The following is a 26,679-nucleotide window of genomic DNA, read 5'->3' on the forward strand; positions in this document are numbered from 1 at the left end:
ATATGATGACCGCTCACAGTCTAGTTTTAGATTAATTGTTTGATTTGGATGTTAAATTATCATAATATAATCTTTTAGCAAAGTGAATAGCTTAATGGAAATTCATTTACAGTTTTTCAAATAATTATGAATGTTTTCAGACAAATTATATTTAGATATTTCATGGAGATTTCTCAGCATAGAATGATTTTACAATTCTTTTAGTAATCAATCTGTTTTTTTTTTTATGTTTAAACTCTTTCTTTTTTACTGAGGGAAAAGTAGAAGACCTTCTGTAAAGCATTAAAAGTAAGTTTGACTGTTAATTGATGTAGTTGTATTTTCAGAAAATATTTATAAAACTGTATTAACAAAGTGACTCTTAACTAATTATGTGAGAATCAGGCTGGATTTTGTTATGTAATAAAATTAATTTTATTCTAATTAAAGTTTTTACAATTATATATACTGGTAATTATGATGTATATTTTTTTGAAGCTTCACTACTTCAATTAAAAAAAAAAAGAAAAGAATTAATTTCTTAATTCACATCTTTATGTGATGATAGGGAATCATGGAGAGCTGCATCAAACCAGTCAAATGACTGAAGACAAAAAAAAGAAAAATTCACATCTAATGTAACTTACAAACTTAATCAGTGCACCATAATTTATCAGTTATCATTGGTTATGTTTATAGATTACACCATCAGAGTGCACTAGAAGAGAACTATTAAAGGAGTGTACAAAAAAGCATATCAGGGGTTTAAAGCTACGACCGGTCATTCAATATTTAAAAAAAATTTGCTCTATAGCTAAAACAGTTTATTTAATCAATGTGGCATTTTTTCACTTTTCAACATAATCTACAGCAATGCTAATCCCCTTTTTCCATCTCGGAATCAGCTTATTTATGCCTGCTGCAAAGAACTCTTTTGTCTTGATGTTGTAGTCAATTCAGCATATTTTATTTGACATTGTCATTGTCATTAAACTTCTTACCACGTAGAACCTCCTTGAGTGGATCATGCAAATGAAAATCTTTACATGTCAGAGTAGTATGTATTGTTTATTGTTTGCTGATCTTGTAGACAATTGAAAAAATCTGGGTCTTTTGCATCCCAAAAGATTATCATCTTAAAGATCTATCGTTAGATAAGATTATCATGATTTTTCTTGCTGATGGTCAGGTTCAGAATTTTTTCTTGACAGGTGAACCTGTGTGCTTGCACACCATGATGTCTTCTAGATTCTGCTTTGTAATGATAAAGCTGTGTCTCATCACAGGTAAGAATGCTGTGCAAAAAAGCATTCCTGCTGAATGCAGTTGTTTCAGCACTGTTCACATGCAAAACCTTGTCTCCTTATAGTGATCTGTCAACTCGCTTTGAATCCATCTTGCACTTGTTTTAAGGTACCTGGGCTTGATGGTGACTGTACCGATGCTTATTTGAAATTTTTCAACTATAATATAACCTGTACTCTGTTAGCCTTCTTGGATGGAGAGTCTATATGATTTTCAACTTTTGGAGTTGAAATTTCAATTGGATATCTGTATTAGTGCTCACCAGTCACTGAAATTTAACTATAATTAAATTTGTGTACCCATTTGTAAAACTTTCTGCCATATCTAAAAATTTTCTTTTCATAGAACTTTGTCCAAATTGTTTGGTCATACAACAGTAAATGTTGTATGACAACATTTATTGTTGTTTTTCTCAATTTTGACCTTGCGTAATGAATCACAAATAAAATGAAAGAGGATCTCTTACAATATTTCCTTACAATGAGCACCTTAAATGAGCACCTTTCATCACACGGCACACATCCAATCAATAGGAGAGTTTGTTATGTACTTTAACCAGCATGTTTAGAGTTCTGGAGTAATGGACAGCTGCTTCAATCTTTTGCCTCAAATTGGGTAGATCACTAGGGTAGATTAAAATACAGAATATATTTTAAAAAATCACATCAGTCATGATCTTAGTTCATGATCCAGTCAAGCTCTGGAAAACCAATTCAGTAGTCAGGGAAAAAATCCTTCAATTAATCCCATACAGAGTTATACCAGTGAAGAGGTGTTGTCTATATTGTTGCCAAATATCTTGTCCTTCTTGCTGAGAAACTGAGAAAAGAGCATTGTATACAGATTATCTAAATAAGCAACGTCTGTTAGCTAGCTTTAGCAAAAAAAAAAATGGTTGGAAATTCCATCAGGATATTGCACAGAATCTATTTAATTTTGGAATTCTTTTTACATTGTAAGAGTTCATGGGAATTTTCAGACCTCCAGATATGGACATTATATGCATTAACAAGATGAAATGTTGACTCATCACTAAACACAATATGATCAAAATTGCTGTCATCTTCATGCTTCAACATTTTGGTCGTTTAAGTTGGAATGCACTCTGTAGTTGACAGGTTTTAAAACCTGTAACACTAGTATGAATGCATATGTAAGCATTTTTTTAAAACATTCCACATCATCACCACTGGCAATGCTAATTTGCGGCTGGCCTTCCTGACAAATTTCTAAGAACTATGGAGCTATTGCTTGACATGTTCAATATTTTTTCAGACACCCTTGATTGTTCCCTACTCTTCTTACACAGATATCTTGTCACTTCAAACTGTTTATGCCATTGATAATTGTTATTATCACTTGGGGAATCACAATTAAATTTTCTACAGAATGCACATTGAACTTTCATTTAGTTTCACATTTAGAAAAACCAAACAAAGAAAGCTTTCTGTTCAGGAGTTGCTATCTTTGCCAGCAGCCCTGTCAAGTGGAACGACAGGGAATTAATCAATGGCCATGCACACATCTAAAATTGTCCTTTCTGCTCCTTGATTTTGTCCTTAAATCAACATTGTATAACTCATCCAACAGATATAAAAATTAAAACCCTGATATCTTTTTTGCACATTTGATACATCATATTCCAAAACTGTGCATATTCTGAATAGAACCAGTAACTGAAGTAATTCTTATTTCTGTGGAAGAAAGTGGTTAGATCTATTATTTAAATACTTAAAAAAAATTTTTTGTGTAAAGTACATTTTGTGTTTATTTACTCCACGCATCTGCACACTATATTTACTTTATTTTTGTAACATTTTTTTTTTGCCATAAACAATTCAGTAAATCATATAAATCATACTCACTGCACATTTCAGCCTCTTCATCGGTCTTATCAGGACAGTCTGAAATTCCATCACATACAAATCTTTCTTGAATACACTGAAATGTTTTATTGCATGTAAAATATTTTTCAGGACATATATGACTTTCTGAAACAGAACACATGATTATTGTGATTTTATTATTGTTGTTATTACTGTACTTTACGAGTATGAATAAATAACTTGAGTATTAATTATGTTTATAAATTTCTGTAATAATATACAATAAATTACAGCCAATTGTCATAAAATTTTATTTTGTCAATACCTTTTCTATGGTTTTATTTAAATTTTTAATACATGAATGTTTTATATATCATCACATTCTGGTTTACAGTTAGAATAGTAACATCTTTATTCCTAACTTTTTATATCCTTAAGTACTGACAAACTTTTCTTTGAATTTTCAGACGTTGAAGATCAACCTCGCTCAGGGAGACCTTCAACTTCAAAATCTGCCGAAAACGTTGAGCTTGTGAGGGTTTTTGTGAGATCAGACCATCATTTAACAATAAGGATGATAAGTGAACAGTTAAATTTAAAATACTTTCACCGTACATCAAACGGCAGACGATTTGGACATGCGAAAGGTTTGAGCGAAATTGGTGCCGAAAACCCTCACAACAGAACAGGACAATCGAAGAAACGTGTGCGTTGATCTTCTTGAGAGGACTGACAATGACCAAAAATTCTTTAATCATGTGATCACAGGTGATGAATCTTGGATATTTGAGTACGATCCTGAAACAAAGTGGCAAAGTGAAGAGTGGGCCACTTCGTCATCCTCTCGACCGAAAAAATGTCGAATGAGCAAATCAAAGATCAAAACCGTGCTGATTTGCTTTTTTGACAGTAGGGGTATCGTGCATAAAGAATTTGTTCCTCCAAGGATACAAAGGTATCCTTGAAAGGCTCAGAAAAAGAGTAATTTGCGTGAGACCAGACATTGCAGATGAGTGGATGCTTCATCATGACAATGCCACGAGTCATACGGCCATTTTCATCAGGGAATTTTTGACCTGAAAACGCATTCCTTCGGTTTCTCAACTGCCCTATTCACCTGATTTGAGTCCTTGTGACTTTTTCCTTTTCCCGAAATTGAAACATGTCTTAAAAGAACGTCATTTTGGAACTCTGGAGAACATTCAAAAGACTGTGACGATCAGTTAAATGCCCTACCAGTTGAAGCCTTCCAGCGTTGCTACCAGGAGTGGGAACAACGACTCCACCAGTGTACTAATGCCCAAGGGAACTACTTTGATGGAGATAATATTGTTGTTTGAAAAAAATAAACGCTTTGGTAAGTAAAAAGTCAGTCTTACTACTTATCTCACTCACCTTGTATGTTGGTTAGGGAACTGTAACAGCAATGAAAATTTTTACATTCTCAAGAACTGAGATTTGTAATGGGAAACTGGTGGTTAATGAAATTACAGATTGATAATAAAATGGAAAGGCACTATTCAAACTAACAGAAATTTGTTGTGAATAAAAAGGTGGCAGAAAAAACAAAAGTTATTATAATTAATGTTATTTTACATGTATAACAATAACAAATGGAGTAGAGGTACGGAAGTTGACAGAAGAGATTGGAGTAGGCTTCTAGCTATAGAACTGAATTCCAAAGAATTATCAAAAAGGAAACCAGGTATGAAACATATGAAATGATCTTAAACTTAATAATGTAAGAAGTAGAATTGTGCGAACAATATTGTGATGCCATGGTTACAAGGCTAGGAAGACAAAGATTACACAAATTGATGGATAATGACCCTAAGAACATCTAAGGGGAGAATAACAGTGGAAAAAAACGTGGAAGAAGATTTATTCTGGTAATAAATTGAAGAAATATGGTAGGAGTACACGAGAAGAAGTCTAGTGCGTATTAAAATCTTATTGGTCACAAGTATAATAAAATAATTTTTTTTTGGAGGGAGGTGGAAATGAACTTATACACGGAGTGCTGGACTCCCATTTATGATTTTATCAAACAATCATCAGCAAGCTACCAAAAACATTCCCTTTCTACCAGGGAACGTTTTTACACATTACTACAGGCTGACTCCTCCTATCCTAACCTGAGAAGGCGATCATCTAGTTTGCACCTGGCTCAGGAATATCCAGGACACACTTCTTGGTCCTGAGAATGCTTCCCCTGAATCTGGCCACAATCTCCCAGCAACTCAGATCCTGGAGCAACCACAATAAGGGGACTCAGTCCTCCAAGATCCACTCGTAGTGTTCCTTGATCTGCCGCCTACGAAGCACACTCGAAAAATATGTGCTCATGGTCGTTCCGTACACCAGGATAATAGAGGCAGTCGTAGGATACCGCTTTCCCTATGGCATAGAGATAAGCGCAGAAGTATCTGTGATCGTTTAAAAACTGGGTTTACGTAGTACTCTCCATGGCACCGCTCTGCCCACAGTCTGACTTTAGGGACAAGTCTTGGAGTTTATCATCCTCTGGTTCTGTGGTCTCAGGTCTCTTGCCAGGCGATTAATATGCGAGTCCATTCCTCCTCGGCGATGGTCTCCGTCTGCTGGCTGCATCCTGTAGGTCGCCTGGCGCTCCCTAGCCAAAAGAGCAGTGGTATAAAGCCGGCAAGCATCAGAATGGCAGGCTTGGAAACTATCCGATATGCAGAAACGACTAGCAAGGCACTCAATTGTCGACGCACTACGACTGCTTGTTCATGAGGTTCTTCGTGGATTATTCATCCTCAGTACATCTTAGCAAGTCTGCACCCGACTACTTCTTTTGAGGTGTTTAAACGACCCATGTGGTGTAACCTCGATGTCCATAACTTCAATCTTCGTGGATTTTGTTCATTTATAACTGTGTATACTACATAGTTATGTCATAGTTTACATAACTATGTTTCCACTACTTTTTTCTTTTTCCTATTCAACACTTTTTGCATAAATACCAGTGAATGATGATGGTTACTTTGTTATGGCTCTCTAAACTGTTCGTTTGTGGGATCTTCTTGCAGCTGCAAATTACGTGTTCAATTGTGTCTTCAGCCTCTTTGCACAGTCGGCATTTGCTTCCACTCTGTAATAATCTTCTTACTTTATTCACCTTCTAGAGTAGAGTCCTTCTTTGCAGACTTTCTTCAACTGTATTCTTAACTTCCTTCAATACATTCCACCAGTGTTTGTTTTTCTTCCTCTACTGATTGCTGTATTTGAATCAGATCTATTTCTTCTTCATTCCTAGCCTGAATTCCTCCTTCATTCCTTTGCGGGAGCAAGACATGAATTATTATCATTATCTGCCGAGTCTTTCGGTCTAGGTTTTCTAATTTAGCTTGTGTCCAATTGACTGAGTATTCCAGCAGGAACAGCCCAGGTGTTCATGGCGTTGATGGTATTGCCAGCGTTGAGTTCTGATTTTAATACTGTCCTAATTTTCGTGATAAACTCTTTGCTTATTCTGATTTTTACTTCTTATGCTTGATTATCCGTTAGAATTCCTATTATTTGTATCCTGTTTCAGGGTCTAGGCTCTTTATTTCATTGTTATTTAGCATTAATATGCCAATGATGTACTCCAATTTTGCAAGACCAATATTATTGCCAAGACCGAACATTTATCCAGCTCGAATTCCCTGGAAATATCAGATCTATAGATTTTTTAATGTGTTTAATAGGGATTCAATTTCATCATGGAATTTGCCATACAATTTTAAATTGTCCATATAGAAAAGGTGGTTTAGCTTTGCTAACGACTTGGAGACTTGATATCAATGGCCTGTTTTGTTCAAAACGTGGACATGCTCTATTTGAGGCAGTATTATCCAAATCCAGCCGCAAAACATCCTCCATGTATCAGAAATGGCTGAAGATTCCATGTCTGAGGCCTCAGACACCTTGTCATCAGAGGTGGATGCCATCAGGAGAGTGGAAAAAAATTGTCCTAGGGAAAAACTAGACAACAAATATTATGAAAGTTAGTTTTCTCAGATATTGATGAATTTACTTTGTTGAGTTTTTAAGAATTGCAAGAACTTCACACATGTTTTGATAAATTTAACATTTCTTTAGAAATTAGTTGTGTTGGTAAAATTAATTAAAGTGGAAAGGTCATACAGCTTTGTTATCTTGTGTTTTGATAAGTCTGTTTTCTGGGATACACCCTCGTCGCTGCACTTCCCATCTTGGACACTGCAATACTACATGATTGGATGTATCAGGATCCTCACAATAAGGGCAGTTCGGATCTTCTGCCCTCCTTCGGTCGCACAGGTAGCTCCTAAATATCCCATGCCCTGCTAAGAACTGTGTGAGTCAGAATTTGGTCTCACCAAACCTCCTCCCGATCCACACCTCGATCCGGGGTATCAGTCGATGTGTCCATCTGCCCTTGGTGGACACATCCCATCTGCATTGCCAATCACACATTAAAACAGCTTGTACTTACTCTCTTGATTCGCTGTTACATCTTAGAGCAAGTTGTTTGACTAGTTGCTGCAGAGCGGAACTCCCGTCGCTGCCATTACCGCCTACCGCCTCCGTTGTTACAGAGGCGTAGGCCGAGATGGTCTTGAGATCAATACGCCTCTGTACCCCCTCGAGTATTTGTCTGTTATGCCCACTTCTAAGGCTCTATCCCACACAGGAATCCCGTACAATAATAGCGAGTTCACCACATGAACATATAATCTTCTTTTGGATTCCCGGGGTCCTCCAACGTTAGCGAGTAGTCTATTGAGCTTCTTCACCAACAGTTCAGGTTTATCTTCCGTCTCACGAACGTGGGGCGTGAATTTCCTACTGCAGTCCAACCAGACATCCAAGTACTTGGTAGTGTCCCGTGGTTGGACCGCCTCACCCTCTATGCGTATTGTTATGGGTTTCAGCACACGTCGTCCCGTCATACTGATGGATGTCGTCTTTTCCTGCGATAATCGCAGACAATTGAATTACATTATTAACTTTTATTTATACGACACAACAGAAGTAACCAAAAAGTGTCCAGAAAAACCCAAAAACAATTTGGATTTTGGCCTTTTTCTTAACTTTAGTAATAAGCCCTCATTGAGAGCTTTTCAACGATATATTATTAGCGGTACTTATTTGTATTGGTTCCATAGTTATCGCCAAATAAAATTTTATTTAATGAAATATTTGGATCTTATCAGGAAAGACGAATCAGACTTCATTTTCCTTTTTTTTTTAACTTTTTTTTTAATTTAAATATATTGATTTATTAATAATTATTAACCTCTGATTGTAAAAAAAAATTATACGATAAATAATAATTCAATAATAACAATAAAAAAAATTATTAACACATATCAGAATTATTAATAAAATAAAATTTTATGTACTTTTCATTAAAAAAAAAAAAATGTATATGTAATTTAATATGCGTACAAGGAAATCATGTGGTGTCCACATCAGATTTTTTTAAATATCTATATTAAAGAAACTTACAATGAAATGATTCTTAATGATCTTATTGTCCTTATTGTCCCATAGGAGACGAACTCTTTTGTTTAACAGCTGCTGTTTTCTTCTCCCGTTTTGGACTACCTTCTCAGGTTGGACGATTTCCAAGTTTGTTCTTTACAATACGTTCAACCATACTAGCTAATGCCAGTGCTAATTCCGCAATCACATCCGTTGCTTTGAAAGAGGATGCAGGATATGACAAAGCCTGTGCATATGACAGTAACTTCGGCGATATATTTTTGACCATTTATTTCGCCTCGAATTAGCTTACTTTTTGGGTGGTCTTAATCTCTTAGATGCTACCTCTTCTTTATAGATTGAACAATTTAAAGATCATGCTGAATGATTCCTCTGACAACTGACGCAGACAGATGGATCCTTGCACGGGTCATCAGGATGGAGCGGTTTACTGTAAACACAGATCTATTTCCTAGTGCAGCATGCTGCTTATAGCCAACCTCTGAATCCAAAGCATTGCACTTGAGTCTGGGTGAACGAATAGACATTTAATCTGTGAAAGTCAGTCTTTATCTTTTCTGAGCACTTTGTCTTGTTGAATATCAATACTTACGACGCGGAGAGTAGTACTTCTCCTCTGCGTTGGGGCTTCAATCATTGTCGTGATATAACTCCTTGGAGATAACTAAGGCTGTAGTGCAGCAGGTTGTTTGCAGTTTTGCAAGACATAAGGCTGCTGGGTATGACGGAATCACAGTGGAACTCCTTGTTTGCTGGTTGAACGTAAGAGTAAGTGCAATAATGAAGGTTCTGAATAGAATGCTTTTTTGCTCGCTATTTTTTGGTTTGTTAGAAAAGAGGTATGATTAAGCTTCTTTTTGAAGATGGTAACAAGGATCCCACCGCGAGTTCGTCGTACAGACCTCTGACGCTTTTGCCAGTGCTTGGTAAGGTATTTCAGAAGGTGCTGTATTTGCAGATTAATAGAAGGTTGGCCACGCGAAATCTCTCGATGGAAGACCAGTATGGTTTTCGATCAGGGAATAGTACAGAGGAAGCAATTTTAAAAATGATTGACATCGTTACATATCCCAACTCTGCATATGTCCTAGGAATATTTTTGGATATATCCCGGGCATTTAACAACTTGTGGTAGCTCTCTGCCTTGTATTTACAAAGGCGTTCTGCCTTGTATCTTTGTACTACAAAGTTACATTTGTAACCGATATGTAGTGCTCGTGATGGTGGCACTGAAGTAAGTAAAATGCTGTCCAAGGGGTGTCCCCAAGGCAGTGTGCTGAGCCCTCTGCTTCTGGTTGTAGAGTTTGACTCTCTTATGCGGATGAGGTTGCCTAGTGGATGTCATGTCATCGCTTATGCCAATGGTGGGTTTCTGTTGATCAATGGACACTCGCGGGACGAGGTCGAATTCCGGGCAACTCAAGCATGTAAAAGAATAGAGGTGTGAGACACTCAACACAAAATGGTATTTAGCCATGAGAAGATCACCATGACGCTGCTGAACAGCCGTTTGCCCGCTACCACGAGGCCAAACTAGTAGCCTCATGACCGGCCATTCAATTCGTTATGTTTCTTTGAAACAGTATTTGGTTGTACTCTTTGATGAGAATTTTAAATTCAAGGAGCACTTTCAGAGTGTCGCTAAGAAGGCGTGTGATGCCTTCTTCAGGGTGGTCCATCCCGACTGGGGGTCTAAATTTTAAAACGATGAACATTTTGTATAACGTGTATGCGAGGCGATTATGCTTTGCGCAGCACTATTTTGGACAAACAGAATGAGGTATAAAAGCTATCACGATTTTTTGTTGACAGCTCAGTGTCTCCCGTTAAAGACACTGAGCTCTAGGTTAGGAGAGTATCCACTCTCCTAGATTCAGGTAATCTTTCAGATTCAATAGGCAAATTTCAGTAGCTTATCTGCCTGAGTCTAGGTTGTTATAAAAGCAGACCCCCTGCTATAAACAACCTAATTAGTTTCTGGAGAGTGGTTGTAAATCAGGTGGTCTTAAATTATGCAGTTGCTCAAAATGTGTGGGTAAAAACTATAGGTGAAGCTAAGGTTAGAATATACACAGTAAATAATTTAAATTGTAGTATGTAGCAAATATGTTGAAATTTTTCATTTATATAAAGAATAAAAAAATAGATTAAACACTGAAACAATTGTAACTGAAAAAACAGTGTTTACTCATACATATTAATACTAAAATAGAATGAAATTTAAAATTAGGCTTAAAATCATAATAACTTCCAGAATTTATAACTATTATTCATTAATTATGACAAAATATAATATGATAGCTTACCACAAACTTCAATAAATTCATCAGTTTCGTCAAAGCAGTCAGGAATTACATTGCACTTACTTTCAATATGAATGCACTGACCTCCTGCACATCTAAACATATCCATAGGACAATAATTTCTGCCTGTAAACAAAGGTAAAATTAAGGTTAATATTATCAGAAATAACTAACAATCAATCTTCCTACATGCACACACATGTTATGTGAATACTACATGCACAAACGCACATAAACACTCATACAAAGTTCAGTCTTCACTTGGTAAAAGTAGGCTAGCAAGAATTAAATATTAAAATAAAAATTGATAACTTACTACAGAGTTCCACATCTTCCTCAGATCCATCAGCACAATCATCCTTGCCATTGCAAAGAAACAGTCTATTTATGCACTCACCACTTTTGCACTTAAATAAAATGGTTGAGTTATTATTGCTAATCTCGTCACATTTACCACTATCTGAGAAGAGAAAAATTTATACAAGATTAATAATGTAGGAATAATATGAAACACGGCTGTATTTCAATATAACATTCATATATAAAAATAAGTTGGACTTTTTTTTACTAAATTCATATAATAATTAACCATTTGTTACGGTTCAGTTTTGAAAGTCAAGATCATTTTCAGAACCTCACTATTTAAGGCTTCCAGTATTGCTCTTTTTATCTGTTGGATGATGTCTAATGTTAAAAGCTCAACTCCAGATATGTCTCTCAATAAATAATTGCTTAATCATGAAATTATTGTTTCATAAAAATGGTTAAATTCTTGAAAACCAATTATGTATCATGTAATAAGTTCAGCAAAAGTTTTCAGTCATTACTTAATTACAAACCCAAATGAAATAATTAATAATATAGTAATTAAATAAAAACAATTTGTTTGTTTATTTCTTTTGTTCGTGCTACAGAACAACTACATAAAACCTTTTATGTTGCACAATATTACACAAAATCATATAGAACAATCACAATATCATAACAATAGCTACAAGTCAACAATTGACATATAAATTAAAAATACAATATTTAAAATACAATAATAACAATTATATATTCAAATACAACAAAAAAAATAATTAGAATTTTAAATATGGTAGTTATGAAGTGATAATAAAAACACATAGATGAAAACATACAAAATATTAACACTAATACATTTCAAATATAACAATAATTTATAAGTAATAATCTTTTAAAAATAACAATAATTTCAAAATCATAAACGTGAGCATTACTACCAGGGTTATAATTTCGAAGAAAGTCAAAGAACAGGCTTAAGAATTTTTTAACTAATTTTCACGTTTCGCCTTTAGTATTACACTTCTAAGGATAAAAATCCATCGCTATGTAACCCTCTCAAACTTTTAATGAAGGTTTTCTCATCTTCCCAAAAGCTTACCTTATCCTGAACGCCACTGCAACGCTGGTACACCGCTCAATCGGAGACGCGGTAGAACCAACCGGTGTCACAAATTGTCTAAAAAACCTCATTGACCTGGCCCGATTTCGTAAGATGACTTGGTGGTAATGCGTCGGAAGTTTATTGTGTAGAGCTTTATAAAAGAAAACCAAGTCAAAGTACGTTCTACTATCAGACAATCTGGAAAGGTCTAATCGCCTCAACATATCTTCTCTACTAGCGTCAACAAAACAATCTCTAAACTTAAAACGCATCCAGTTCAAGAATCTATTCTGAACACTCACAACCAGATCAGAGGTAAAACTCGTGTATTATCCCACATCGCGGTCTAGTACTCCAAGCGACTCCTCACCAAAGATTTGTACAGCAGGTTACAAGTGGAAATAGTGTTAAACCGTCCACAAATCCAAAGGACAAGACCAAGGTCCCGGCGTGCTTTATTCACAATCAGAGTAACATATTCGTGATAATACAATTTCAAATGTCCATCGACAATGGGAGCTGGAGCCCTCATAGAGTTAGACATCTGTCGAGAAATATATTTCCAAAAAATCCTCGGATTAGAACAAAGGTCAGCTTCACATTTCCGAACTCAACCACTTTGGCATCCAGTAATGCGTACTTAACATCTCTACGCAGCCGAGAAAATAAGAAATAATCATCTGATAATGTTGTATGTGATATTAAGTTGATTATTATTGCTAAAATTGTTTGGAGCATTTTATTAATATTATTTTTATGATTATGCACAGACTCATAACTTGCATTTATTATTATATATTATATATATATATATTGATTTATAAGATGGTAAAGGCGATGGTCTGATTTTCTTGCCGAAAGTTCGTCTCTTGAACGAACTTTATGTATTTTTGTAAACTTTTTTTAAATAGTGACTTGAAACTTTAATTATTATTTTCATTGCTGTGAATTTATAATTTATTATTAGTATTGTATTCCGATATTTATGTATTTAAATAATGTATTTTCAATTTATATGTGAATTGTTACTTATAACTGTTTTAAGGATATTGTAACTATTGTATATATTTTTATGTAATACGTGCAACATATGAAGACTTTGTAAAGCTGTTCTGTTGCATAAAAAAACAAAATAAATAAATAAATTATTATTAATAATAATAATAAATTTTGTGTCATGCTTATGTATTTAAGAATATTCTTTGCAATATTTTGATGATTTTGCTGGTTGCTAAGGACTGTTTATCCGTTTGTTTACTTTTTTTATGTTTATTATTTCTCTTTATTATTTTACGGAAGTGTAAAATTTGGGTCTTTTAACTCTTTTAAGAGATTTTCATTAATTTTCTGGTCCATACGTGGGTCACGATGACAGGCAGCGCGGATCGTTGTCCTCTATGTGATGAAATTTTCTTTGGGAAACAGAAGTAATTTCGTTGTGAGGTGTGCAAAATTTGATATCATCAAAAATATTTAGGACTTTCGGCTGAGGAGAATAAATTATATTAACTGTTGTAAGCAGAGTGGTATCATTGCTGATAAGGATTTACTTCAATCTCTATGGTCTGCTGTTGACGAAGGAGTTCTAGAAATAATTCTCAGTCTGAACTTAATGATGTAAAGTTTGAAATTAAACAACTTCGATATGAAATTTCCGAATTAAAATCTTCGATTAATGAAATAAGAAGTATAGTCATCAGTGAGATGGTTATTCAAGGTGGAAATTTACACAAGGATATTCTTTCTTCTAGTTCTTCTTCTCTTTTGCCTGTTAACCTTATTTCTGATCCGGTTAGACCTCGTTGCTAGTAATGAATTTTCTACCTCTTCGGATAATATTAACCTTTCCTTGCCATCTCACTGTGCTGCTTCTGTAGTTAATGCGGCTAAGAGGAATGGCAGCATCATACAAGTGGAGAGTTTTGATACTGGGTATATTCAGAATGCGTGAGATCCTCCGGTAACGCTTCGCATATGAATTTTGACAATGCTAAGGTGTTTACTTCTGCTAAAGTTGACATTGTAAATAAATCCACTAACCCTGTGAATGATGTTTTAACTGCAGCCTCGCATGATGATGTGGCTAAGAAGACTGCTTGGACTGTTGTTGGCTCTGAGAAACGTAAAGACCGCAAAGTAAAGTCTGTTCTTGAGGGTTCCATTGCTCCGTCTAACCCTAAGAGAAGGGTGAGGTCTCAAAAAGCTGTTTTTGGGAAAGGCGACGTATGCTCCAATTTGGTTGAGCCCAAAACTAAAGCGCTTTTTGTTTCGAGATTTAACTCTTCAACCGGGGTTGGTGATATCACAAAGTTGCTTGAAAAACACAACTTTCAAAATCTTAAACATATTCGTCTGAAGACTAGGTACGATTCGTATAACTCGTTTCGAATTGAAGTTTGTGCTTCTGATTTTGACAGCTTAGTTCGTCCAGAAGTCTGGTATGCTGTTGGCTCCATTTTATGGTCCGTTGAGGCCTAATGCAGTGTTTGTAGATAAAGATCCACGGGAGGATGGATTGCAGCTTGGTAGCAATGGATAAATTGAAGATGATCTACCAGAATGTTCGTGGTCTGCGGACTAAACAGGATGAAATTTTCGCGTCCTTGATTGATTTTCACTTCGACGTGGTTACTTTGACCGAGACTTGGCTCAGTGATGACACTATGATGTCAATCTGTTTCCAAACAGTTACCATATTTTTCGGGCTGACCGGGATTATGCTGCTTCTTTACTTCAGCGTGGCGATGGTTCGGCTATTCTCGTAAAGTCAAGCAATAGGTGTACGAGGAGGAAGGACCTCGAGACATTTTCTGAAGCTGTGTGGATTGAGCTAATTCGACCAAGCATGAAGAATTTGTTGGTTTGTGTTATGTATGTTGCTCCGTTTTTAGCTTCAGGACTCCTCGACCAGTATTTTGATTTTCTGTTTAAACACGTAGATATTTTATGTTTTGATATTTGTATTGTGGGCGATTTTAATGTATCTGGAATATGCTGGTCGACTAGAAGTCTTCCTGCAGATATTGGGTTTTATGCTGAATGTAAGGCACGATTGGTTTTTGATTTTGTTAACATGATGAACTTAAGACATTTTTACACACGAACAACGAATCCTTCCTTCTACAATAACGGTTTGGATTTGATTTTGACTAACTGTAGGACTTTCACTAGGGATGTTGAGGCTCTTGTTTACCCTGATAAGTTCCATCCTCCATTTGAAATTGGATTCCTTGAAGTCGCAACCGTTGATGTAGCGGAAACGATCCTGGTTTTTTCGCTATGATTGTGGTGACTATCGTGCGTTGTATGATGAGGTGAGGTTTGCTGATTGGTGTAATATTCTCTTAATCGACGATCTGGAAGAATCGGTTCTGGGTTTACAGAAAATAATTACTGCAGCGATTGATAAACATGTTCCTGCCTTTCGTCCTAAGTCAACCAAATTTCCACCTTGGTTCAATAGAAACATAGTTAATCTTCTCAAGAGGAAGAAGGCCGCTTATCGCAGGTTTAAATTTTCTGGTTTGTCAGATGATTATTTCTTATTTTCTCGGCTGCGTAGAGATGTTAAGTACGCATTACCGGACGTCAACGTGGTTGAGTTCGGAAATGTGAATCTGACCTTTGTTCTAATCCGAAAAGTTTTTGGAAATATATTTCTCGACAGATGTCTAACTCTATGAGGGCTCCAGCTCCCATTGTCGATGGACATTTGAAATTGTATTATCACGAATATGTTACTCTGATTGTGAATAAAGCTCGCCGGGACCTTGGTCTTGTCCTTTGGATCTGTGGACGGTTTAACACTATTTCCACTTGTAACCTGCTGTACAAATCTTTGGTGAGGAGTCGCTTGGAGTACTAGACCGCGATGTGGAATAATACACGAGTTTTACCTCTGATCTGGTTGAGAGTGTTCAGAATAGATTCTTGAACTGGATGCGTTTTAAGTTTACTACTGAGGTACACTAAATACTGCTACTTTTTATGTATGTGGAACAGTAGGGATAGGAAATCACATTATATTCAAGCAGACTGGGCTGCAAGAAATTGTAACTTTAGCAAAAAAAAAATCATTGCTGAGTCTCTCGTGGACCCAAAAGATGTTCTTCTTCCACCCCTTCTTATAAAGGGTTTGATGAAATATTTTGTCAAAAATATGAACTGAGTTTGGACAGGCCTTTAAGTTCTTAAGAGACAGATTTCCTACATTAAGTGATGCAAAAGTCAAGGAAGGTATTTTTGTTGGGCCACAAATTTGACAACTTGTAAACGATCCTGTGTTTGACCGAATTATGGAGGGGAAAGAAAAGGAAGCTCAGAAACCCTTAAAAGAGGCTATTCATGCAACAAAAGAGATGAAAACTAGTCAGTTGGTGACAGTACTTCTGCAAAAATATCATCAACTCAGATGCAACATGTTCCTTAAAATTCATTTTCTCCATTCACAACTGGACTTTTTCCCTCTAGTTGTGGAGTTGTCAGTGATGAACACAGAGAAAGATTCCATCAGGATATTTCTATAATGGAACAAATATATCAGGGCCATTGGAATGAAGCAATGCTTGCAGATTACTGTGGTATGTGTATAGGGATGCTCCAGAACTCACTTACAAGAGGAAAACCAAAAGACAATGATCTCATGAAGCCACCACATGATTCTCATCAAAGCCAACCAACTGTCAGATATTCTTCTATCAATTAAGAACTCTTACAATGTAACTAGTGTCATAAGAAATAAAAGAATGAAGCCAAGAAAGATAACCAGTACTAAATGTAGAAAATAAATTGAATATTACAAAATTCACAAAATTTCTATCAAATCATCACACTGTAATTCAGTGTGCAAATTTCATCATAAAGTTTACAAGTTTAAAATTTAACTTACTGCACATTTCCTCATCAGAATTGTCATAACAATTGTTAACTGTATCACACACTTTGTCATGGTTGATACAATTGCCATTTTTACAAAGAAAACAGTTGGAACCATTTATTCCTTTTGTTTTAATTAAATGTCTTTCTGAAAAACAAAATTAATAATTATATTAAATTCATTGATAATTTAATTTTTAGACACATTAATTAAAAATTAAGATTTTTATATAGGCACTTTAAGACACATTACATAGGTACATTTTAAAACAAATGTTGAATAAAATCTTAAAAATTAAAAAAGTTGTTAAATTATGGTATGGTTTTAAATTATTTAAAATCGTGATTCAAGTATGTTCACATTTAACTGCAATCAGTTCTATTATTGTGTAATTGAGATTATCTCAATTTTTTAAGTAGATATTTAAGTATTTTTCAGTAAATACATCTCTCTTCTCTATGGTAACTCTGGGCTATGCCCAAATCAATAATTTGACTTGTGTATATGATACAATAGTAAGTTTCTTGAGATAGTTCAGACAGAAAGCTGAACATTTTTATGAAAAATATACTGAACATTTCTTATACAGTAGATTTCTTATGTCCATCAATCACTGGTCTGCTTTTTCCAGATACCAATATTTTGATGTCAAGATTCACCTTTGAAAACCCAATTATGTCCTTTTGACAAATGAGTAACAGATTGATAGTCACAGTACATACTGAACTGCCTTTTGTATGGTCACTGTCTAACTGTAATTGTGTAGGGTATGCTTGTTGCTCACTCTTGCCTGTGCAAAGTACACTCCCCTACCCAACTTTTCATCAGATAACACAAATAATAAAATTTTTCTTTAAATTTGGTGTTTATGTAATTTCTCAATCATTTGTCCTTTCAAAGTTACAAGATTGGTATTACAGCTTGGTATATTTTTAAACCACTGCTTGTGTAATAATACCACTAGTCTGTAAATTAAAAGAAAACATTTGAAGCTGAAACAAAAGTAGATGCACACAAATCTACTTTTTATGGTGAATTTTAAAATGAAAACTGTTTTCCTCCAGCACCTGCATATTATTAGTTATGAACCTTCAAAAATGACAGAAAAAATTTAACTTTATGATCTCATGACCTTATGTTACCTAAGTTATGGCAATATAACCTACAAAATCACTTTTCTTTATCATATATTTCTTTTTTTCTATATTTACCTTTATCATATATTTCAATATTTCTTTACCATAACCATCATTTCAGAAATAACTCAAATGTAAATCTGTACTTGTATTTTGCAGAAATTATTTTTTATTTAATGAAAAAATTATTTTTTCCTTTATGTTAAGTACTGAGAAATCTTTTTTCTAAATCCAGCTGTAGACACTCATTGTGACAGATCCATCCCATCTGCCTTGATAATGCAGTGCGTTTTCTACTTTACTTGCAATATATTGATGGAACTTTTCATGTGGGTCACTGTTCACAGCACCCAAATTTGACGGGAAGAAGCCAAGATGAGTGTGAAAAATAAATTTTCCATGATATTGTCCACATATTTTTTTTTATTTTACTAAGATTTACTATTAAGTGACCACTATTTTCAGCTTTTTTCTTTCTCTTTAAATGATCTTCATGTTGATAATTGCTTAGAATTCAATTTGCTATCAAATACGTGGTCGCATATTTTTTGATTTCAGGCCCAGAAAGTATTCTCTTTCAATTCAACATCACTTAATCGTGGAAAAACCTAATTAAATTCTATAGCTTTAAGCAAATTTATATAATGCTTTCACAAAATTCTTCATTAGTCCTAGTTTTATATGCAAATTTACTCAGTGAATTTCAACTGGAATATTTGAGTACTTACATCTATCTACTCTCCTGTAATAAAATTATCTCTTTCTGCAGTCTTTAACTAAAAAATGTTAACTGGTAGCATGACTGTCCCATAACCCAAGAAACAGATTTTTTTTAAATCATTCTATGGACTGAGAAGAAGCGCAATAACGTTCAGGTCATTATTACATTACAGGTGATTACAGACTCACCATAAGCGTTCATCACACCTTTCCAAGTAAGTGACATATTTTCATGTTTCCTTCACTCTAACAGCATGAGCTTCCAGCATAGAGGAAAGGTTATTTGAGTGTCTTTAAGCTTTATTTAGAAGTCTGTAAATAAACTTCAATTATCTATAGCATGTGTATTAACCAAACATCAGCTAATTAACATCACAATAGGAATAAATTTTGTTATCCACGGTAAAGTATTTCATTAAATTCTGGAATTTGGCCAATTTATACACAGGAAGATGCAACACACTTCTCTTCCACATTGATGACAAAGTAAACAACTGCTCAGCAAAGCTGAGTTTCCAGTCAATCAACATATCGGTATGATGATTGACTGGCAACTCCGTCCTGACCCGCAACGGGAAGAGGATGTCAATACACTTCTTTGTTAGAACCATGATCTTCATCTAGAGATAACCCATCGTTGTCCAGCCAGGCACTGAACCTATACACCGCTCGGCTGAGCCTCAGATGGACACGCTCCATGTCGCGGTCTGCACCAAGTAGTGCAACATCGTTAGCATACCCAACCAATGGCTGACTTTTCCGGATTTTCAGCCTCAGTAAGCTTGCGCCCTACTCGACGTGATTGTGGTTTGACCCGTAGCCTCGTAGAGAAGACTGCAGTAACTCAGGTATGCATCCACCATTCTGAATAGGTATCAAGGCAGGTCGACAGAATGCTTCAGGGCACGAAGTATATCACTCTACCGTGCAGAGTTGAATGCATTTTTCACGTCCAACGTGAGGAGAAGGACCACACGGAGTGAAAAATGATAGTGGTCCTCTGCTAGCTGCATTGCCTCAACATCCTCTTGTACTGCATCTAGAGTCGACCAACCTGCCACATACCCCATACCTGCCTGATTCATCACCGCAACCACTCTCACCCTTAAGAGCTTCTCCAATACCTTCCTAGCTATGTCCAGAATGCACAATGAGTGGTAGGAGACATTCCGTGTCTCCTTTGCTCTTGAGGGTCAGCACAACTTGCGCAGTCTTCCATCTGGCGCTGAAGGTCCTAGGTTTTAGACATGCATTGTACTTGTTTAGAAGCAGAGGGCTCTGCATCGTTCCCCCAGCTTCAGGATCCTGTCCGGTGTGCAGCCGGGAGTAGGGGCTTTCTAACCTTCAGCAATTGTAGAACTATCTCCAGCTTCTCCATCGAGTAGAGCGGAAAATCACCTAAGTCACCGTTCAATACGAACCGAGTGGGCCGAGAACGTCTTAACGATTTCCTCCACTTCAGCCTCGTCTAGTGGAGCTGGTGACCACGAGACCCTCGTCGCGGGGTCACTGTCTTGTAACCCAGCCCCCAAAGGTCTCCGACCAAGGTTGCCAAGGATCTGCAAGAATTGATGAAAGTCAATACTTGCCAGCAACGTGCCTTGCTCACGTTGATTGTCTGACGGAACCACTTCTTCACCGCTTTTTGCTCAGCCAACCTGGCGTTCCCGTTCTTGTTATTCCTGCCACGTTGCCCCACTTGCCTCGCTGCAACCCCGCAATCTCCAGTGTCCATCAGTATATGAGTCACTTCAGGTGTCTCGCTTCCTCTGGAGCATGGAGGCGTCACTTGCAGAAGCTATCAGCCGCATGGTGAACTAATCACTGCTTCAGTGCCAGCGGAGACCCCCTTTCACCGGTGGTGATGTTCCCAGGGGCTACCACCACTGAGGAGATCTTTTCTATAAATTTCTTTCCGTCGATTATTGATGATGTATTATTCACCAGCCATGGGGCCCCAGGTACTCCCAAGGACTCTAATCAAGATGTATTAGTGGTCACTGCCAGTGTAGTCCTTGAGCCCTCTCTAGTCCTGGATGAGCGTGACCAGCTCTTCAGAAGTGAGGGAAATATTGGGAATGTTCTCCGAATATCCTGAATGGCAGAGCGTTGTTGTGTTTCCTATATTGAAGAAAGTAGGAAACGTCACAGGCTCTCCCTAATTAAATTTGTTAACAGAAAAGAACTCACAAAATGGGTAGAAGATGTGAACAGAGTCATGAAATCATTGAGTATAAAATCGTTACAAGATACAAACCAACACTTTCAAACAAATCAATGTAGTTTTTGTACAGTAGAAAATGGGATGCTAAAAGCTGAAGTTGGAAATGGATAAGAAAGATACATTACAATTCTGGCAAGAACTATGAAGCAGCCCAAAGGGGTGCAACAAAAAAGCAAATGGATAAAATATGTGGAAGCCAAGCAAGAGGGGCAAATCATGTAAGATCTAGTCATAACCCAAAAGCAATAAAAGCACACATCCAATAAAATAAAAAAAGGACACCACCTGGAATCGATCAGCTACACAGATTTTGGGTAAAACATCTTTGTAATGTTAAACAAATTTTTTATATTTTTTTAATTTATATTTTATGTTTTTTTATACTGCTGGGATAATAATTTAAAATTTTTAATTTAAATAAAAGAATGCAAGTTTTTGATGGTTTTGTAATATATATATATAACGTATGCAGCTGATGATGCGAATCAAATTTGCGAAAGCACTTCTGTTATGTAATGAAATAAGGTAAGTAATCCTATTTCAATTGTTCTGTACTTAGGATTGATCTATAAAATATAAATTAATTTGTATTGCTACAGAAGAGTATGGTATTTAAAAGAATTCCTTTTACAAAAGTATTTTTTTTTTTTTTTTGTCTTCAGTCATTTGACTGGTTTGATGCAGCTCTCCAAGATTCCCTATCTAGTGCTAGTCGTTTCATTTCAGTATACCCTCTACATCCTACATCCCCAACAATTTGTTTTACATACTCCAAACGTGGCCTGCTTACACAATTTTTTCCTTCTACCTGTCCTTCCAATATTAAAGCGACTATTCCAGGATGCCTTAGTATGTGGCCTATAAGTCTGTCTCTTCTTTTAACTATATTTTTCCAAATGCTTCTTTCTTCATCTATTTGCCGCAATACCTCTTCATTTGTCACTTTATCCACCCATCTGATTTTTAACATTCTCCTATAGCACCACATTTCAAAAGCTTCTAATCTACAAAAGTATTATGTATATATATATATATATTTTTTTTAAAAATCAGTACTTGTATTAGGCCCTGTCAGATAGCAATTTGTCATGTCAACATGGTATTGTGTCTATGAGGTCTACTCTTACATTTCAGACACCATTTAGACATTAATTTTTTTCATTTATTCCAGACACCCTTATATCTTGTCACCTCCTTCCACTATTCATTGTTGAGGGTTGAGAAAACATGAACAACAGAACAGACTTGGACCTACGTCAATACAACAACCTTAATACATGTATATTGCACTGAATTCAGTTAAATTATTCTTCAAAACTAAAACTAAATCATGTCAACAAGAATAATATTTCTAAATGGAAATAACATTAATAAAAAAAATTAAATTTTGAAAAAATTTAAAAATAATAAATGTATAAAAAAATGTCAATAGATTCAATTATTTTTATTATTGTTAATATTAAAGAATTAATATGTAAGAAACAAACCATAAAGCTTTTGAAGGGAGAAGAGTTACTTTTTTCCAGATAAATTAAATTTATTGAATAAAAAGCTTAAAAATATCAGGAAGATTAATTCTGTTACTCCTCTTTGTTTATATCTATGAAAACATTTTTTGTGTAATTTTGTTATATTAAATGTCCTCTTATTTTTTTTATAAACTGCTTACAATTATAATTTCTATAAAGAGTGATACCAAAGCAGTTTGAAGATTATTAATAACTGTTTAAAAATTCCAGCGCTATATGCTAAATATTTTCAATCATTTTAAAATGTTAATTTCCTATTTCTTTTCTGGCATAGATCTAGGGCTATGCTGTCAAAAGGAAAATATGGTAATTAGTAAAAAATTGGGTATGACCTTTTTCCATTTCTCTACATGTAAGATATATTACAATCCAGGGACTCAAAAAGTTAAAAAAAAACAGGGGATAATATTCATACATATGTACTTATGTTGATGTGTTTGAAGTTTAATAATTTTTGACTGAGTAACCAATTTTGATCAAATTTGGTACAGAGTCTCGAGCATATGAAGGAGTTTTTAGGTAAAATTTTGGGGTCAATATCTCCAGGGGTGATGAAGTAGGTAATTTCTTTGGAGTCAATTTTCTTAAAATTTTGCAAATATAACCCCACCTTAAATTAAGCTCAGTATAAGGGTACATGCTTATGTTACCATTTTAAAAAATTATTTGCCCTTTAATTTTCCCCCTTCCCCAATATTTGAAAAAACTATTATTTTATTTATTGCCTATTTTCTAACCAATTTTTTTTTGTTTTCCTAGGCATAGTAGTAGTTCAAACAACTCAAAAAGAAATAATATTTTGGGGGCAATATTGTGAGTAAGGGAGCCGATCAAAATCTAAAAATATTGATTTTTGGAATTTTTTAAGATCATTTTAGGTTTATTTAAAGTCTAATAATAATATTACAATAAAATTTCATAATAATTCACCCTCACCCGAAAAAAAAATCTTATGTAATGTTTTATGCGTTGTACATTTTTCAATGGAATTCTTTTTTATTTAAAAATATACTTAATGCTTCTAATGATTGAATCTAATTTATGTTATTAAAATACCAATAAACTTAGAGTAACGTTTTTGTACTGATTACAAATCAAGAATTCAATATATTACTACTTTTTCAATCATAAATTATTTTATTAATATACTTACATAAATACAAAAAAATATCTGGAGATAAAAATAAATCTCATTATTTTTTAAACCTGTACTATCTTGCTAACTGTGAAAGAAGCAGAAATAGATAAAGACAAAAATATTTTAATAATCAGAGGAAATCATTATAATGAAACTGGAAATGGTTAATGAAATAAATAATAATAGGAATAGTAACCTAGTATATCTTTATGATGTAGTTATAGTAAATGATATGTATAAAAGAGTTTAGGAATGTGTTGAACATGAAATAGCAAAAATCTTCAGAAAAGTAGTTCAAGATCATTTGCATAATATGTAAGAATGATAGATATGAGACTTCTTAAGAACATGAAAGGAAGGCAACTGCAAGATAGAACTTATGTCAGGTACAAAGTTTGTGTAAAGGAGGAGTGAACAGAAGAAATGTTTCATAGAAGATGGTGGAGAAGGAAGAGTGCTGAATTGTGAGAAAAAGATGGCAAGTCTTGATTAACATCCACAGTGATGAGGAGCAGAAAAGGATGTACATGTGTGGTTCAGATCATTCCTGTTTTTAGTAATTTATATACTCAATGACTACAAATTAACACCCAATAGCAGTTGCAGTAGTGGATGATAATTACTTTTTCTTGTGTATTTAAAATGCCATACATGTCTGGGACTCAAACCACAAATCTCCAGATGGTAGTGATGTCACTCTCTGCCACAGTGATTTCAATAAATACTTTCTACAATCAAGTAATTTTAAGCTAGATTGTGTTCACAATCTTCTTGTAATTGTAAGAAAAAAATATTGGTAGAAATATAGTTTATAAATAATCAAAATTTTGTCCAAAAACTTACACTTTTCTTATATTTTCTGCTTTTTACATAAGTGTTTAGTATGAATACTGTTATTGCTGTCTTTTATTACTACTACCACTTTATTATTATTTGATAAATGAATGTCAATAAAATAAGAAGTTTAATATACAATAAATAAAAAGCCATCATTTAACAAGAAAAACGAAAAAGTAAGTGAAATTTAATACATGCTTGCAATATCTTATATTATTTAGTACATTACCTTCTACATTGACTCCATAAATGAAGTTAAAGATTGAAAATAAAACTACTGTAGTAATCATGACAAATGTTGTATTAAATTTACAAGTATTTTTTTTAAAGTGATGATCACACATTTTATAATTTGTAATTTTATGTAGAAATATTTTGTATGAATAACTTCCCTCATAAGAAGAACCAAATGAAACTAGTTATAAAATGTCAAAAGTTTCCTGTTTAAAAAATGTTTTGTTATTTTAACAGGAAAACAAATTTTTATTGTTAGTAAAGGTCATAACTGTAGTATTAATTCTAGAAACTTGATAAGATGTATAAATGGAACAGGAAATTATATTTGACATCCTTTAAAATAGCAATTTATTCAATTCAGTTAGGTTTCATATCTGAAAAAAAACCATCTTTTTCTAGTGTATTTTCTTTTTTCATAGTTGTTAGTAAGTAGTTTCTATTTATTAATGGAATAAAAGAAAATTATTTACAACCTAAGTACTTAATTATCATTAGTTAAATAATCAGTGCCATTATTTCATTTTTTATTGAAAATTATATAAAAATAATTTTATACAAATAAAAACGTTGACGTAAAATTTAAATGATATGAAATTACAAACAAAAATATAGCCACAAAAAATCCTACATTGCATTGATCTAAACTATTTCAATGCATATGATCAAAGAGAAAATAAAACATTATAATAAAAATGAAGAGGTCTTGTTTGATTAAAAACATCTTCATGACATTATTATTTGCATCTCATAATTGTGAAAATACATTTTATTTTTAAAAAATTATAAAGCTTTAATACATTATTTATTGAACTCTGTCATCCCATAAAAAAATCAGTGCATTGCAAAAGCATTTACCACAAAAACACAGAAAACTTAAAACTCTTTAAATTTTTATTAACTAGACAAATATTTTTTTGTATCAATAATATCATAAACTGAAAGAATGTGTAAAAAGTGCCTCATAATCACATTGATAAGTTCAAGAGCTACCTTAAAAGGCTGACTGTTTTGGTGGGGTTGGCATGCCGATGAAAGTAAAAATGTATCTTAATATGTAAATTCATTGTTTTGGTACTAGTAGAAAACAGCAAGTTTATGTGAGTGTATACACACACAAAACACACACAGTATGTATATATATATATATATATATATATATATATAAAATAGATTCAACTTGATCCACCCAAGTACAGATCGAATAAAATAAAATGACACTCACCTTATTTTTTCATACAATTTCTATTTTCATTTTTGTGAAATATTTAATGTTAAATTACATATTAAACTCAAAATTAAAAATTAAAGTAATAAAATTAAAATATATAAAAATTCCAAAATAAAATTTTATTATTTATTAAAGGAAGTATAAAAACATTAAAATTATTAAAATAAAAAATAAAAAATTTGAAATGGACACCACATGACTTCCTTGTGCGCTTATTAAATTACATGTACAAATTTTTTGCTGCACTTCATTTAAACTTATTTCTTTTGAAAGTGAGGTACGATCCTCCAATTCTTTAATAAAGTGAAGAGTTATACAATTGCTAAAATATTAGTTTTTATTAACATCAAATATTTATACAATTATTAATTCAACAATCTTATATAAAATATTAGGATAGAGTAAAAGTCCTTTATTACTAGCATTACTAGATTAGT

The 26,679-nt window shown here is 34.1% G+C and overlaps 1 protein-coding gene across 1 annotated transcript in view; it reads right to left on the reverse strand.

The window, feature by feature from the left end:
* The window catches only part of LOC142318437 (uncharacterized), a 39,553-nt gene extending 14,357 nt beyond the window's left edge, over positions 1 to 25,196 (reverse strand). The window contains exons 1-5 of the mRNA XM_075355024.1: positions 25,007 to 25,196; positions 17,206 to 17,340; positions 11,226 to 11,369; positions 10,913 to 11,035; positions 3,150 to 3,275 (exon numbers count right to left, since the gene is read on the reverse strand). Coding sequence (XP_075211139.1) covers positions 3,150 to 3,275; positions 10,913 to 11,035; positions 11,226 to 11,369; positions 17,206 to 17,340; positions 25,007 to 25,121 — 643 coding nt within the window. The 5' untranslated portion in view covers positions 25,122 to 25,196. The remainder of the gene's footprint in view (positions 1 to 3,149; positions 3,276 to 10,912; positions 11,036 to 11,225; positions 11,370 to 17,205; positions 17,341 to 25,006) is intronic.
* Between the last annotated feature and the right edge of the window lie 1,483 nt (positions 25,197 to 26,679).

The sequence above is a fragment of the Lycorma delicatula genome, chromosome 1 (genome assembly GCF_047948215.1).
Source record: "Lycorma delicatula isolate Av1 chromosome 1, ASM4794821v1, whole genome shotgun sequence".
Lineage (NCBI taxonomy): Eukaryota > Metazoa > Arthropoda > Insecta > Hemiptera > Fulgoridae > Lycorma > Lycorma delicatula.